This window comes from Phocoena sinus, chromosome 12 (assembly GCF_008692025.1).
Source record: "Phocoena sinus isolate mPhoSin1 chromosome 12, mPhoSin1.pri, whole genome shotgun sequence".
NCBI lineage: Eukaryota > Metazoa > Chordata > Mammalia > Artiodactyla > Phocoenidae > Phocoena > Phocoena sinus.
The window spans coordinates 57885457-57900540 of record NC_045774.1 but is presented as its reverse complement, the minus strand read 5'-3'; the positions used below and the strand labels follow the sequence as shown (position 1 = coordinate 57900540).

Sequence of the window (15084 nt, the reverse complement as noted above, 5' to 3'; positions counted from 1 at the left end):
GCTAGGAGATATTTTCTAAGCGGGCTAGTGATCTTAATTCAATCTTATATCTTAGAGAAAATATCAAGCCCAGAGTTGCAAATCACCAAGTCCCAGAGTTAGTTTCGGAATCTGTGAACATCTCAACAACTCAGAATAAATTTGCTAGAAGCAGTCAAGAGACTGGGTAAATTCAGGACATATTTGTTCATGAATATGCCTGCTCTTCATCTGCAGGATTACTGACATATAGAGAAATTATTATCTGCCTTAGCTAGCTCCATGTACATGGGTGTATCTAGACATAACAAAAATACAAGAAGTTAGAGATGTTCCTGCTCTCTGCTAGATACAATTCTAACGAGAGGAATAAAAAAAGAAAGTCATGTTTGGATTAGTAGTACTTTCAACTGAGCTCAGTATCTAAGTGTTGACAAAAGCACTGTTGAGCTGCTTCCCAATCAAACATATCTGATGGACTGAAGAGAAAGTATTAATGGGGAAGTAGAAAGAGCCACGGAAAGGCAACAGAAATTCTAAGTGCAGAGAGGTCCTTAGTTAAGCAGCCATGCTAAACTTCCCTTCGCAGAGTGTGTGCGTGTAAGTATGAATGTACTTCTCTGCCCAGTGGCGTAGGCTCATCCACTGGCAGATCCCGTGCCCCTTCTGCCTTTGAAATTCCATCTGGGCAAAGTCACTTACCTTCTGGGAACACTACTCTCATTTTGAGATAGCTGGTGGTGAGCCTGATTATGGATGCTTTGTCCAGCTGCGAGGTGATAGCCGAGGGTAAAGGCAGTAATTTAGCCAGTTCATAAAATTCACTGTTTTCCTTCTCCCTCCTAGTCCGGGCAGCATTTTTGGACTTCTCTTTCATCGTGTCTCGTTCCCCCTTTCTTCTTACAACATAAGTTCCACAGACTCATCCAAAACCAAAAATAAACTTTCAACTAGAGATCATATTTGGCAAAAATACAAAGCACACTTTGAATGACGAGACTGAAGTCTTTGCTTCAGTGTTTTGGTGGCAGTAAAAGACCAACGCGGCGAACAGAAAATTTTTTCTTTAAAAATATGGGATGCGAGTAGAGGAAAGTTGTTGATCCACCGCAGGCGATCTGGGCAATCCTAGGCGTCGCTGGGTATCAAATGCCGGCGGGACCTCCGAGGAGCTAGCCTTTTCTTCGGTTCCGCGCTGCGAACCCCGGTTCTCGGGAAATCGACATAATAATCCCCGACGTTTGCTTTCAGTCCCGCGACCCTTAGGGTGGCTCCAAGCCGCTTTGGGAAGAACAGGAATGCCGGACAATTCTTTCAGGCCACTGTGAAGACAACAGCATCAGAGCGTAAGAGATCTGCGGCTCCACAATCACTCGCGCGCTCGCCCCAATTCTGAAAAATGGCCGGGAAGGGCCTCAGCGCGCCTCAGCTTTCCTCGCCGGGCTCAGTGTTTTGGTTGTTTTGGTTGGTTGGTTGGTTGGTTAAGATTTGGAGAAATCAGCAGCGAGACTGAGTCCCCTGCAAATAACACTCCCATTCTCTCACCCCCGTCAGACACATTCTCCAGCCCCCTGGGAAATTGCCCAAACAACAAAACGCAGATTTTGCAAGACCCTTAGGAGCCCCTCAGCCGCCGGTCCCCGTGCCCCTGCCCAGGCCAGGCGCAAGTCCCAGGAAGGCAGGTTTCCGCAAATCACAATTCCTCCACAGCGCTCGGGCACCTTTCCGTCCCCCCACTTTGGCAGGTCCGGAACTTGGCTCTCTAACTTGGGTCTCAAGTCTCGGGGATTCCTCAAAATGTAGCACTTACACATCAAGTCCCTCAGGACTGTCGAGGAGGCGACCCAGCGCTCTCCCTGCCCAGCAGGGGCGGCAACACGCCGGGCACGGCTGCGCCAGGTTAACAGGTGGCACATTCGCGACAGCCCCTCGCAGGCACCGGGGGGCGGGAGGCGCCTGGCCTCTCCCCCTCCGCCGTAGAGCTGCGGGCGCTGATGGGCGGGCGCAGGGCGTGTTCCGCTTCACCTACCTTCAGTCCCCGCTGGCAGCAAAGCGTGCGCAGGCGCCCACCTCTTAATTGTACTCATGCCTACCGTCCAACTAAGCCTCTCCTCAGGCCTCTCTGCTTCCCACCCGCAGAGAGGAGCAGAGCGTGCCCTGGCTCTCTCTTCTTTTCTTGGTCATGAATTGGGGGAGGGGTGTGTGGCAGAAGGAGGGGGATGCGGGCTTTGGGACGGGTGAGGTGGTTTTAGAATCCTCCTCCTCGGTAGTTGCTACGAAGCCAGTATTATTCCTGACTGGAAGCCGAAAACGCCCCCCTAACTTCTTAATGGTTTACGGGGTTTAGCTTCAACTTCACTCCCGGCTTCCCTCTCTCCCGCCCTCCCCTAATGCCACTCACAAACCTCCTCGCTTCTGATTGGTCCGGCGCGTCCCGGGGCGCGGCGCTCATTGGCCGACGGAGCTGAATGACGCGTGCACGCACCGCGCCTCCCCCCGGCGCACCCCGGCTCCCGGCTCGCTGCCTTGCTACCCGCGCGCGCAGCGCTCCTCACGAGCCGGGGGCACCGGTGTCTGCGCTGCCCGGCTATAGCAGCTCCTGCTTTCGGCCTCCCGGGCCTTGAGGGCGACGTGCAGGATCCGCGCTCCCCGCGATCCCGGGGGTTGAGTGTCTGTGCACTCAGCCCCGAGCGCCGGCCCCGCAGTGCTAGGGGCGCCCCAAAGCTGTGGGCAGCGGCCCCTGGCCGCAAAGGTCGGGCCCGGGGGCTGGGTCGCCCGGCAGGCGAGGCAGGAATAGCCCAGGCTGCGGGCGATGTTCGCCCAAAGGCCGACCACGCGGCTGCTCCCTTCCCGCGGGCAAGTCGCGGGGCCCACAGCGTGCACGGGGCCGGTGGGTTATGTTTTCTTTGGGTTATATTTTCTTTTTCGCATTTCTCTGAAACCACGGCGACACCGAATGCATCGCCAGAGAGGATAAATACACCCGTATTTAAATTAATCCCAAAGAGGAGCGTCTTTTCGGAAATGGGTCTAATCTAGGCGGTGATTTGTTCACGGGAGAAAGCTCAGTCATGGAGTTTTCCTATGGGGAGCAGATAGGGGAAACTAGGGGAAAAGAGGTTACATTTCAGGCCAAAATAGAGTTAGAGTCGTTGATATAAAGTATCTCACAATAATCCGTTACCTTAAACGTGAGTGAAGAGTTTTTGTTGGGTTTTGTTTCAGGAAACAAAAGTCCAACATGAATATTCCTTACAGAAGGGATACAGTCTGCACGAATGAATCTACAGCATTTACGATCCCTTACAGGAGCCGTTTAAACAAACGCTTGTAAGTACTATTGCTGACAAGTTATATTTAAGAGAACCTCTCATTTGAATCGCCTTCCCTGTCATCTGAGGATAGAAAACAGCGACGGGAAGAAGTTCACTCGTCCCGGAAGACAATTATTGCTGCTTGCGAATCACTCCCTACAGATGCGGTTCCCTGCTTGGTTTTGGTGCTGCTGGTGACTACGATTCTGCTCTTGGAGGTCGACTCGGAGGCAATTGTTTCATCAGCGGTAAAAGAGTGAGAACACCAGTCATGTTGCACTCGTCTTCTCGTTGGTGGCGCTGATTGCCTCCAAGAAAACATATACCCTGAAGAGGGGTGTGTGCCATCTTGCTGATATTCGGAACAACTTTGAGTGGTTGTTCAAAAATACACACATCTGCCCCCTCCTTGCCGCCCGATGGCCGTAAGCTCAAAGAACGACAATGGGAGGGTCCTCGGGGTATTTACACATCTGGGAAACACCTGGCAGGAGGAGGTGGTGAACGTTCTGGACAGAAAAACAAAACAAAACTTTTTTGAAAAAGAACTAAATATAGAGATGTGGTAGGTGTTCCAAAACTGGAATCCAGCAAATGGGCTCTAATCTAGAAGGAGAAGTCATTTCCCCAGAGGCTGTAGCCACTTAGAGACCCGGCTCTGGGCGGTTCAACCACCAAGTAACGCACTCTTAACAAGAGATGAGTAGGAATAGAGAGAGAGATGTGCTGTGGCTTCCTTATACACAAGATTGCAGAAAGACCAGATAAGATCAAGTTGACGCCTACAAAAAAAGAGTGGGGGGCGGTTGTTTGGAAAGGTTGAAAGAACCTTCCTGAGATCCTTCTTTCTCCCCACTCTCCCCGCCCCCAACCTGGACAGAACTTAGGGGTAATATGGAGCAGCCAGGCGAAGAATTGACCCTTCAGGGGTAAGAAGCAGTTTTCTATTCCGACTGTTCTAGAAAGGATGTCACTTAAGTCGGCGGTTACTGTAAAGCCTATCTCTACTTCAAACAACATGCAGGTGTGTTGGCGCTTTGCTGCGGTCTGAAACCCTTGGCCGTCGCAGGGACTCTGGGGGATCAGGCAGTGCACGCCTCCCATTACAGGGTGCGTTTTGCGCCGAAGAAATGTAGTGTTTTGCCTTCAGCAGCAAGATGAGTATGGAAGTCTTCACACCAAAGGCGACGTCCTGGGGGTGGGGGCCAGGAGGGCTGCTCCAGTGTCCCAGTGAAGCTCAGTAGTCGATGAACTGGGAATGTGTCCTTTAATAAACAAAGTGAATGCGCGGCCAAGTGGTGACGGGCCCCTCACTAAGTCCTCCGCACACAACTGTCTGAGCCGCGTTTACCGAGAGAGTGAATTAGCATGGCGACGTAACACCTGTTTTTCTAATCTTTGAACCTCGGCTGGAGCGGGAACGCGGCTCCGGCACTCCCCCGCCCGGTGCCGGCCCCGGCCTCGCACCCTCCCGACGACCCCGCCCGCGGCCCCGCGCGCACCACGCCTGTAGGGGCTGGAGCCGGGACCTCGGTGAGCCTCCCACGTGCTCCGAGAATCGCCTTTCGCCTCTAGCAGGAGAAATTTTAAACGAGTTTCTTGAGGCTTAAGAGGCTAATCCTACCCACCTCTTTGCCAATGTAAGGGGAAAAGCCCCAGAAAGGAAAAAGACGGGCACACGCGACCCACCAACACCAAACAGGAACCCTAGGAGAAGCTAGGCCGTCTCCTCCTGGCGCGGGTGCCTCAAATTGCAGCCCTCTGGCGATCGGGCACTGTCTACGCGGTCCTAACGCGGGAAGAAACCGGAGCCGATCTATAAACAAACATCCTCTTCCTTCCCCCGCCACACACCCCCTTCCCCAGGAGAGCAAACAGCCCAGAGAGGCCGCGACATCGCGCACTTGGGAGTCTCTTCCTCCTCCGAGACGACCCTGGGTGCTGCCCGCATGGATGCCGCCCTCCGCGGGCCTGGGCGCCAAGACGTGCAGAGGTCCAGGGCTCAAGCTCGCGGGGGGCGGGGGAGGGCAAGGCGTGCCCACAGTGGCAGAGCCGAGAACCTACACGCCTGTGCGTGCGGAGTCCTGCGCGCTCTGAGCGCCCAGAACGAAAAGGAGGGTCCTCTGAGGGCCGCCCGTCCGCTCCCAACGTCGCAGTCTAGAGAAGCTGAGTTGGGTTGTAAAAGAACGAGTGAACGCCCAGAGGAATTCCGGCGCAAACCAGCGAGCCGGTTTCAGCACAGAGGCCCCGACCCCTGCTTCAGGCACAGACCTCTATCCTACCTCTGGTAACTCCTCCCTGAGCCCTGCTGCTTTAAAACTAGAGTGATCTGTCTCCCACGTCGCCCCCGACCCGTAACACTTAAAAAAACAAAAACAAAAACAGACTGCTAGGGACGCACACATGCACTTTTACACTCTTGCATATCACATATACACAATTGTACAAAGCACACAGGCACAGATTTTATTCAATGGCCAATGTCAGGATGACGGATGTATTTATATTCAAGATGCAAAATCTGAAGTTGGTCACTTCAATATCTCTGTGTGTTATATCCAGATGTTCACTCTCTACCAGTGGAAAGGAGAATTTACCAAGGAAATACTAATGTCTAGGGAAATACTAACATTTTTCTTCTTCCATGTAAGTGAATCCTGTTCTAGCCCCATTTTATTACCACATTTAGACGTTGTGATGTTGAGGCAGAAACAAGGGTCCCTTATAACTTTAACCCGGGCGAGTCTGCTAGAAAACAAAGTCTAGGGGCGTATTTAATATTTTTTAAATTACTGTAAATATTACTTGTTTGATTAGGAGGTTTGGGAAAGTATACATTATTTTATGACAAAACAAAACAGCTCTCTTCTGAGGTATTACTTCTCAGGTGCCTATCTGAATTGACCATTAACATGTCCAAAAAATTAGCTTCAGTTGTTACACACTGAAAAAAAGAAAGGGAGGGAGGCAGAAAGGAAGAAAGAGAGAGAGAAGGGAGGGAAGAAGGAAGGAAGGAAAGGAAAATATTCCAACTTGAAAAATGAGAGTGGCAAAGGCAAGTAAAGATTTTATATAGTTTCTCTAAATATTCTGGATAATATTTTTCACCCAGATTTTGAAATTGTAGTCTAATATAACCTTGAATTGGTCGCTGAAAAACAACAGTGCTTCTTAAACTGTGCACACTTTGAAAGAACTGAATGATTCAAACATTAACAGTAGCTGAAAAACTCTGACCTGCGCATTCTGAGGACAGGAGCGGGTGGGTGACTGCGGCTCAGACCGCCGGCACATTTTACACTTTTCCTTTCTAGAAATAGAGCTGTGGATGGTGTGTGTGTATAATTCAGCAAAGCAGGGCCCAGGAGCACAAATCGGGGTGTGCAAAAAGCTGAAGATGAACGTTGGTTTGCGACTTGGGGTTGAAAGACACTTTGATTCCGAAATCGGTTTCCGATTTTCAGGCCAAATCATGCTCTCGGTGCGCTGCTGGAGCGCACGCCAAGCCTGGGCGCGCGAGTGGGTGGCCGGGACGTGCGGGGGGCGGGGGTGAGGAGGCGAGGTGGCCGGAAGGGGGCGGAGAGGCGTCCGCGGCCTCGAAACGGGTGAGGGGGCGTCAGAACTGGGTGGATCCAGAGGGTTTGTGCTTCACTGTCTTGCTTTGAGAGCCTTTGGATTAGGTTTCTGGAGAGTTTCCCCCTTCCCTGAGGCCCAACTTTAAGTCTAGTTCCTGGGATCAGTGTACCCCGGGATTGTGCCGCGAGCGCCTGAAAAGGACCCCCTAGCCCTGCACTCTCTAGGCGGTGAGTGCATTCTCGGGAGGCGGATGCCTCTAATCCGTAAACAGATGACGGGGCTTCCAGACCTGGCTGAGCGCCGGGGTCCCTTAGGGTGCAGTTTTCAGCGGAGCGCAGCTTTTAAATATGGACCTCGGGCTCCATTCTGATTTAGGAATCGGAAATCCCTGTTGGACTCTGGAGTTGGCGTTCGTAAGGTATGGGAGGGGCGGGGGTGGTCCGAGCACCAGGCAGCTCCGCGAGCCGCAGAAGCAGGGGTGAGGACAAGCTCTGAGAGAGGGGTGCGGGCGCCGCCTTCCACTGCGCGGTGAAGGCCGCCCGGACCTCCCTCCCCGCCCCCCCCCCTCCCCCGACTCTGCGGCCTAACTCGGCTGGGGCGCCTCCAGACTGAAATTTGGAAGAGCTGCCAACCGTTCCTGCCTTCGGGCGTCACCGCAGGATCCCGGCGAAGTATTGTACCTCTGTGTTCTGGGACGGGGACCAAGTGCCCCTGGCTTCTGGGGCACACTGGAGTCCCACTCTAGCTAGCCTCATCACCTCTGCGTCCTAGGACTTGGGGATCTGCCCTTGAAAGTCTGGGCATCCTTGCTCCTAGCTGATGGTTTTGGAAATTGAGCCTGCATGGGAATTGCCTGGAGAAGCCTGTGAAAACACAGATTTTCCTCACTCCCAGGGTTTATGATTCAGCACATCTGGGATGGGACCCAATAATTTGCCTTTCTAACAAGTTCCCAGAAGATACTGATGCTGCCAGTGAGGGAACCACTGCTGCCACTTTGAGAACCGTTGCTTCTGTCTGCCTCTTCTCAGCTTGTCTTTGGAGAAGTCAGTCAGGAGGGAAAAGATTTAAAAATGAGAGTCCTACTGTAGGAACTTGGGCATATGGCATAAAATAATATGACTATCTAGTTGAGGTCCAGGGGTGAGGCTCATGGCTATGAAGATGGGTCCTTCCTACCTCTTTAAGAAAGAGGATGATGGCCTCACAATGAGGGAGAGGAGGCGGGGGGACCCAGCTAGGCCAGCCTTTGGGGGGGGGGTGGCCTCCAAAGGGCAGGAAAGTGCTCAGAGCACCGCCAGAAGGTTCCAGAGTTCCAGGGTTCTCACTGGAGCAGAAGTCCAGAGGGCTTGGGCCAATCCACCTCGGGTAGGATACGTTGGAAAAATAGCAGATAAGCTATTGGTTCTCCTTTTGGCCTTGAAATCATTCCCTAATTTTGCCAGAGTCCTTGAGCATAAAGGACCCAAGATGTGTGTGGTGTTGGCGCAGGGGAACTGTCCCTGGAGGAAGAGGCCCTGGCTGGGCCCCATAGCCTCCTCTTCAGTGGCGCGTGATCCGTCCTGTGCAGGGCCACGTTGGGACAGTATGACTTTGTCAGTCTTTGGACGCTTTTGTCATGTTTCTACGGGCTCCTTCCTCCATAAAAAATCCTAAAGATTATATTTTACAATTGGGTTGCTGCAAAGACTAGTGTAATTCTGCCTGAATTCATTATCATATATTCATTAATCTTAGATTTATTCTTTTCTTCTCTTTTGTAAAATAGATTAGAAGAAAAACATTCTGTGGGCTCCTGAAACTATCACGGGCCCTAGATCCTGTACCTGTTGTGACAAATGCTGCTCCTAGCACACCTGGGAGGATGGGGATGCTACGTGTGCCTTCTCCTGGCTGCGGCTCCTAAGCCTGGAAGCCTGGCGAGAGGTTTGGGACCAGGATATTTATCCGTGAGTCACAGCCCCACTCCTGGTGTAAAACGGGTCAACTCCTCCATTCTCACACTGCAGAGTCCCTCCACCCGGCTTCAGCTGTGTCTGAGGTATGACCCTAAAGCTGGGTGCAAAATCCAAACAGATTAAGTTACCAGCACCCTTTCTTATCTTAACACCTGGCCTGCTTCACGTTTTTTCCTCACCTGGATATCAGATTATTAAGTGAAATCCAATTTTAAAATGCTTTGCAAACCAAGCAAATGCATCGCTTGGTTGCCAATCGGTGTCCACTATTATGCAACAATATTTAAGTTCTTATTATATTTCTAGAGTTGCTTTAGGTGTATTCAAGCAAACGTCAGGATTGATACTTTTACACACTGTCCTGCACCTTGATTTTTTCCATGACAATTTCCTCATCCTTTCTTTCCTAAACATCTGTAAGTATTCTATTTTAAGAATATATCAGTATAATTGATTTAACCTGTCACCCACCGAGGGCCTTTAGGTTGTTCCCCATCGTTACTACTACAAGCAGTGCAGCAATGAACACCGTATACATGTCGGTTACCTGTGTACCCGTGTAACCACAGGACAGACTCCCCAAAGTGGAGTTGATAGATCAAGGGTATGTGCATTTGTCCTCCTAATAGATATTGCCACCCTGCTCTCCACAGAAGTTGTGCCCATTGACACTCCCACCAGCAGTGCACGAGGGGGGCTGTTTCTCCACAGCCTTGCAATGAAGCGCATTATAACCTTTTTTTTGGCCAATCTGATAGGTGAAAAAAACTCAGTCTACTTTTAATTTGTTTTTCTTTAATTATAGAGGTTGAATATCTTTTCATATGCCTAAGGGCTTTTCAAGCTTCTCTCCTCTTGAATTGTCTTTCCAGAAACATTTGAGGATGGGGCCCTCTTGGCTCTGGACAGGGTTAAGGGCCTTGGGCTGGAGGAAGAGCTGGGACCTGGCTTTTAATGGAGGTAAGGGTTTCTTGAACCCCTGGGAGAGAGCTCACCAGAACTCTGGGAAGTGGAGACAGTCAGAAATACAGATTCAAGTTTCCGGAGTCATCTACCGACACTTCCCCCAAACCCCATATGAAATATTCTTTAGTGCAAAACACAGAAGATAAATATGCAAATATCATGTTAATGTGTCTTCATCCAACTGATCTCCTGACTAGTTATCTTCAATTGTGTTGTACGTATGCTAAAATAGTGGTTAATTTATGGATTCTGTATGTTTTGAAACTCAGTTGTCCCAAGTTGATATTTTTTTTTTTTTTTTTTTTTTTTTGCCGTATGTGGGCCTCTCACTGTTGTGGCCTCTCCCGTTGCGGAGCACAGGCTCCGGACGCACAGGCTCAGCGGCCATGGCTCACGGGGCCAGCCGCTCCGCGGCATGTGGGATCTTCCCGGACCGGGGCACGAACCCACGTCCCCTGCATCGGCAGGCGGACTCTCAACCACTGCGCCACCAGGGAAGCCCCCAAGTTGATATTTGAACCAACTGTTTTTGTATTTTACCTACAAACACGTGGAGGCTTTACCACAAAAACAACTCAAGCATGAACATACGCCAGCCAATCACATCTCAAGATTTAAGCAAATAACGTGGAGGAACAAGGGGATAGATGGATCCTGGCAGTAGTTTCAGAGGAAAAACTTGTAATGATCTGGTTAAGAATCTAAATAAAAATGATACATAGGAGAAACAGGGAAAACCAGTGTGCTGCAAGTGTGCAGCCCACCTACCGTAGTTTAGATCTGCTTTGATGTTTATTTTCACTCCCAGAGATCTGATAACTTGTTTGTGAAGGTAAATGTCATATGATAAGCCACTGTACATTCTCCCCGCATTATCAGAAGTCACGTGATGGCAATGTGACTCTTTTCCTCCAAACCAGACAGCAATATGAATGTATGTTAAAGCTGATATTAACACTCCCTAAACTTTTAAATTTCTGATTAATTTTAGGGCTTGAGTATATAAGAATTATAACATAGTTTTATATCAACTTACACCCCCATCCATCTGTCTGTGTGTCTGTCTCTCTCTCTCTGCCCCTCTTCCCCCCTCCTCCCGTAAGAAAGACATGATAATGAAAAACTATTCCAGCAGGAGGATCTGGTTTAGAAACAAATGGATTCCATGGCAACTCCTGACTCCACATGACTTCTAATAACCGGCATTTCAGTTGGAAACTGTCTATGCGATATTGTGTCCAACGCTGGTGTTTTATGTGGGGTTTTCCCTACTCTACATCTCAGAAATGGGGTCTTAACCTCCGGTTTCATGAATAAGCAGCAGCGGCAGCAGCAGTATGTCACCACCTGTAACCATAATGTGGCCAGTGATATGTCAAGTGTTTCTGGTTCCAATTTTCAGACTAGCTGACAGAGATAAACACAGAATGAGAAATGTCCAGAGCTGGTATCCCATAGTGTGGAAAATCTGGGAGCTGTGTTCTACTGCAAATTGACAGAGAGAGTCAAATGTTCTCATTCAACTGGAGAGAATGTGTACCTCAGGCCCCCGATAGCAAGTCATGAATGGAGTCTGTGAGTCACAGACCACTGCACTGAAAAGGGAAAACTAAACAAGGACAAAAATAGCCTCATTAAAGGAAACCAAAATGGTCTGAGCTTGTCCTAGAGCTGAGTGACCTGCTGATCTCCCAATGAGTACTGGCACCACTGTCACAGTGACAAAAAAAGAAACTTGTAACAGGATGGGCTTGTAATACCTTGTGCCTACGTGTTTTATAATTTTTACTGTGACCCAGGAAAAAAATTGTGTCACACATGGGTCAGGTGATTGCTCTTAGAAACTGCAAGTCAATGATGGAGTCAGTGCAAAGGTCAGAAGGAGCTGAGCTTGTGTACCTGAGCTTGGTCTAGAGCGTCTGAGTCCAGTTCCGGAGCTTGTGCCCCACCTGGGCAGGTCAAGATTGAAATTCAGCCAGGACTCAGTCCTATGTCCTACCCAGGGAGGATAGATACCTTTTTTTAAGTTGCACATAGGCGCTATGTGGAGTAGCTCTTGCTTGGGCTCACACTGCCCTCCTTGTTGATTCTAGGCTGTGTGACACATGTCAAGGAATGTTTATCATGACCCTTGCAAATCATCATGCAGGGGTTTCAGTGGTTAGCCCCAGTTGCCAGTGCTGGTCAGAGCAACCAGCAAATAATGGTTTACTCCAGGGGAGTATAAGAGTAGAAGTGACACAGCAAATTTGTTTAGTGAGGGCATGTTCCAGGCAAAGTAGGGGAGTGAAAAAGAAAGGTTACTGTGATGAAGAGAAAGAGGGGAACATGTGCAGGTGGGAAGCACCGTGGGGAGAGTTTCTCAAAAGTGTTGACATTGATATGCACGAAAAGTTTTGAAATCTATTGGCCGAATTCAGGGGGAAAATGCTTTAAGGTAGCTGAATGTGTTTATTTAAAAAACTCTATTTACTCAACAATACGTTTATGCATTTCAAGGTAACTTTTGAAAAATCACACTCGTTTTTTTTTTTTTTTTTGCGGTATGTGGGCCTCTCACTGCTGTGGCCTCTCCCGTTGCGGAGCACAGGCTCCGGACGCGCAGGCCCAGCGGCCATGGCTCACGGGCCCAGCCGCTCCACGGCATGTGGGATCCTCCCGGACCGGGACACGAACCCGTGTCCCCTGCATCGGCAGGCAGACTCCCAACCACTGCGCCACCAGGGGAGCCCCACACTCGTTTTGAGTAATTTGAAATTTGAGGAAGGGTATAAATCACCATAGGCCCAGAATATTTAATAGTGTTATTAACTACCAGTTATCCAATGGTCAGCAATGCCATAGCTCATACAGAACCTTCACATCTTTCTAGAATGAGCTGACACCTGACCAAGGAGACAGTGCAAAGGAAGCACCTGTGCAGTGAGGAGAATGTGAAGGGCACTCGGTGGAGGGGATTCTCATTCACTCCATGATTTCAGGACTTCCCTGGAACCTCTGTGAATTTGTAATCCTCAGCATTCCTGCGAGGAAGGGGACAGATGACATCTCTCCAAGTTTCCAAAGGGAAGGCTGAAGAACAGAAATCTGAGTAACTTCCCCAGAACCCCACAGGAATAATGTTCACCGGAGTAAGCATTTCCAGATTTTCTTTTGAAAAGTGATTGAAACTTTTAGAACACGATCAAGTAAAAAGGGGTGACGTGTATTAAAGATAAAGAGAGTAACCCAAGGGACAAATATCCCCACGAAGTCAAGGAAGCAGAAGCATCTCTGGGCTGAAAGAAGAGGAACTTACTAGCTGGCCTGGATTTCTTCTTGTAATTTTTCTTAACTGTTCATTTTGAACTAATTACAGACTTACAGGAAGTTTCAAAGAAAGGTACGGGGAAGTTCAGCACACCCCTCTCACTCTCACCCAGCCTGCCCCAATGTTAACAGAGCTTATTCAAGCTTCTCCAGTTATGTATGCACTTGAGTGTGTGTGTGTGTGTGTGTGTGTGTGTGTCTGTAGTCATATGCAGTTTTGTCACATGTGTAGCTTAGTATAACATCAAGACACAGAGCTATAACATTGCTATAAGGTTCCCTCACACTGCCCTTTACAGCTACACCTGTCCCTTTCCCCTGCTCCCATTCTTAAACCCTGGCAACCAATAATCTGTTTTCTATCTCTATAATTTTGTTATCTCAAGAATGTTATAAAACTGGAACCCTATAATATGTGAATTCTGAGATTGGCGCTTTTACTCAGCGTAACTCCCTTGAGGTTGATCCAAGTGGTTACATGCACCGATAGTTCATTCCTCTTTATTGCTGAATAATATTCCATGCTATGAAGCTACCGTAGATTGTTTAACCATTCACCCACTGAAGGGCAGTCCAGTGGTTTCCAGTTTGGGGATGTTATATATAAAGCCACTATGAACATTTGGATACAAATTTTTATGTAAACGTCTTTTCATTTCTCTGGGATAGATGCCCAAGAGTACAACTTCTGGGTTGTATGGGAAGTCCATTTTTAAGTTTTAAAAGAACCTGCCAAACTATTTTCCAGAGAGAGTGCACCATTTTACATTCCCACCAACAATGTATGAGTGATCCAGTTTCTCCATATCCTTGCCATCATTTGATGTTATCATTATTTTTTATTTTAGTCATTGTGATAGGTCTGATATCATTATGCTGTTAATTTGCATCTCCCTAATGGTTAATGATGTTGAGCATTTTATCATGTGCTTGTTTGCTATCTTTGTCTCCCTTCTGATGAAATGTCTGTTTGATGTCCTTTGTGCATTTTCTACTTGGATTCTACGGTGCTTTACTGTTAGTTTTGAGAGTTTCTGTATGTATTCTATGTATATAAACCCTTTGTTGGATATGTGATTTGCAAATATTTTCTCCCCAAATTGTCTTTTCATCTCCTTTCTAGGGTCTTTCACATAGCAAAAGTTTTAGATTTTGATAATGTCCAATGTTTCCACCTTTTCTTTCTGAAACTTATTTTTTCAATCCATAGCACAACATCATCCATTAGGGAATGCCTCAGTGTCAAAACCACACCTCTGTGAAGCTGTTTCATAATTGCAACAGGGGGATGAATGGCAATTCCAATTCCACAGATATTTATTAAGCATCTCTGGTGTAGCAGCTACTGCTCTGTGTACTCGGGATTTTTCAGTGAACAAAAAAGCAAAGATCCCCACCTATGGGGCAGTTCCACTCAGATGGGGGGAGATAAACAACATGATGAAAAGTCACATCTCAGATAAGAGGTTTTAAGTGCTGAGGGAATAGAGAAAGGAGAAAAGAGGACAGGGATCCAGAGGGGGCGTTTGCAGGATCAAGTAAGAGTGTCAGGGTGGCTCTGCTGAGAGGGCGCAACCTGAGCTGACTTGAAGGTGGGTGAAGGAGTAAGTCCAGCGATGTCTGGAGGGAGGGGACCGCTGGAGCGAAGACCCAAAGTGGGGGGCGCGCTTGTGGAATAGCAGGAGGTCGGTGTCTGGAGCAGAATGGGGTGCGGAGGGGAGAATAGAGGATAAGCAGCAAGACGGGCAGATAACGGGGGCCGTGGAGGCCATCATGAGGACGTCACTGAGTGAAGGCGGAGCCACACCATCTAACTTGGTGTTAGCAGGGTCACTCTGGCTGCTGTGTTGACGACAGATTGAAGGAGGCCAAGAGCAGAAGCAGAGAGATGTGTAGGAGGCCACACCGGATCCAGGACAGAGATGACAGTGGCTTCCACCAGGTGCCAGCAGTGGAGATGGTGAGAAGGGCTTGGATTTTGG

The 15084-nt window shown here is 48.9% G+C and overlaps 1 protein-coding gene and 1 long non-coding RNA gene across 2 annotated transcripts in view; one reads left to right on the top strand and one right to left on the bottom strand.

The window, feature by feature from the left end:
• The window catches only part of SIM1 (SIM bHLH transcription factor 1), an 82997-nt gene extending 81119 nt beyond the window's left edge, over positions 1-1878 (bottom strand). The window contains exons 1-2 of the mRNA XM_032650874.1: positions 1790-1878; positions 682-1301 (exon numbers count right to left, since the gene is read on the bottom strand). Coding sequence (XP_032506765.1) covers positions 682-856 — 175 coding nt within the window. The 5' untranslated portion in view covers positions 857-1301; positions 1790-1878. The remainder of the gene's footprint in view (positions 1-681; positions 1302-1789) is intronic.
• A 5057-nt stretch (positions 1879-6935) lies between these two features.
• LOC116763546 lies at positions 6936-13885 on the top strand. The gene is made up of 4 exons (XR_004352551.1): positions 6936-7096; positions 8638-8910; positions 9700-9787; positions 12666-13885. It is a non-coding gene; the product is annotated as an uncharacterized LOC116763546 (long non-coding RNA).
• The last annotated feature ends 1199 nt before the right edge of the window (positions 13886-15084 follow it).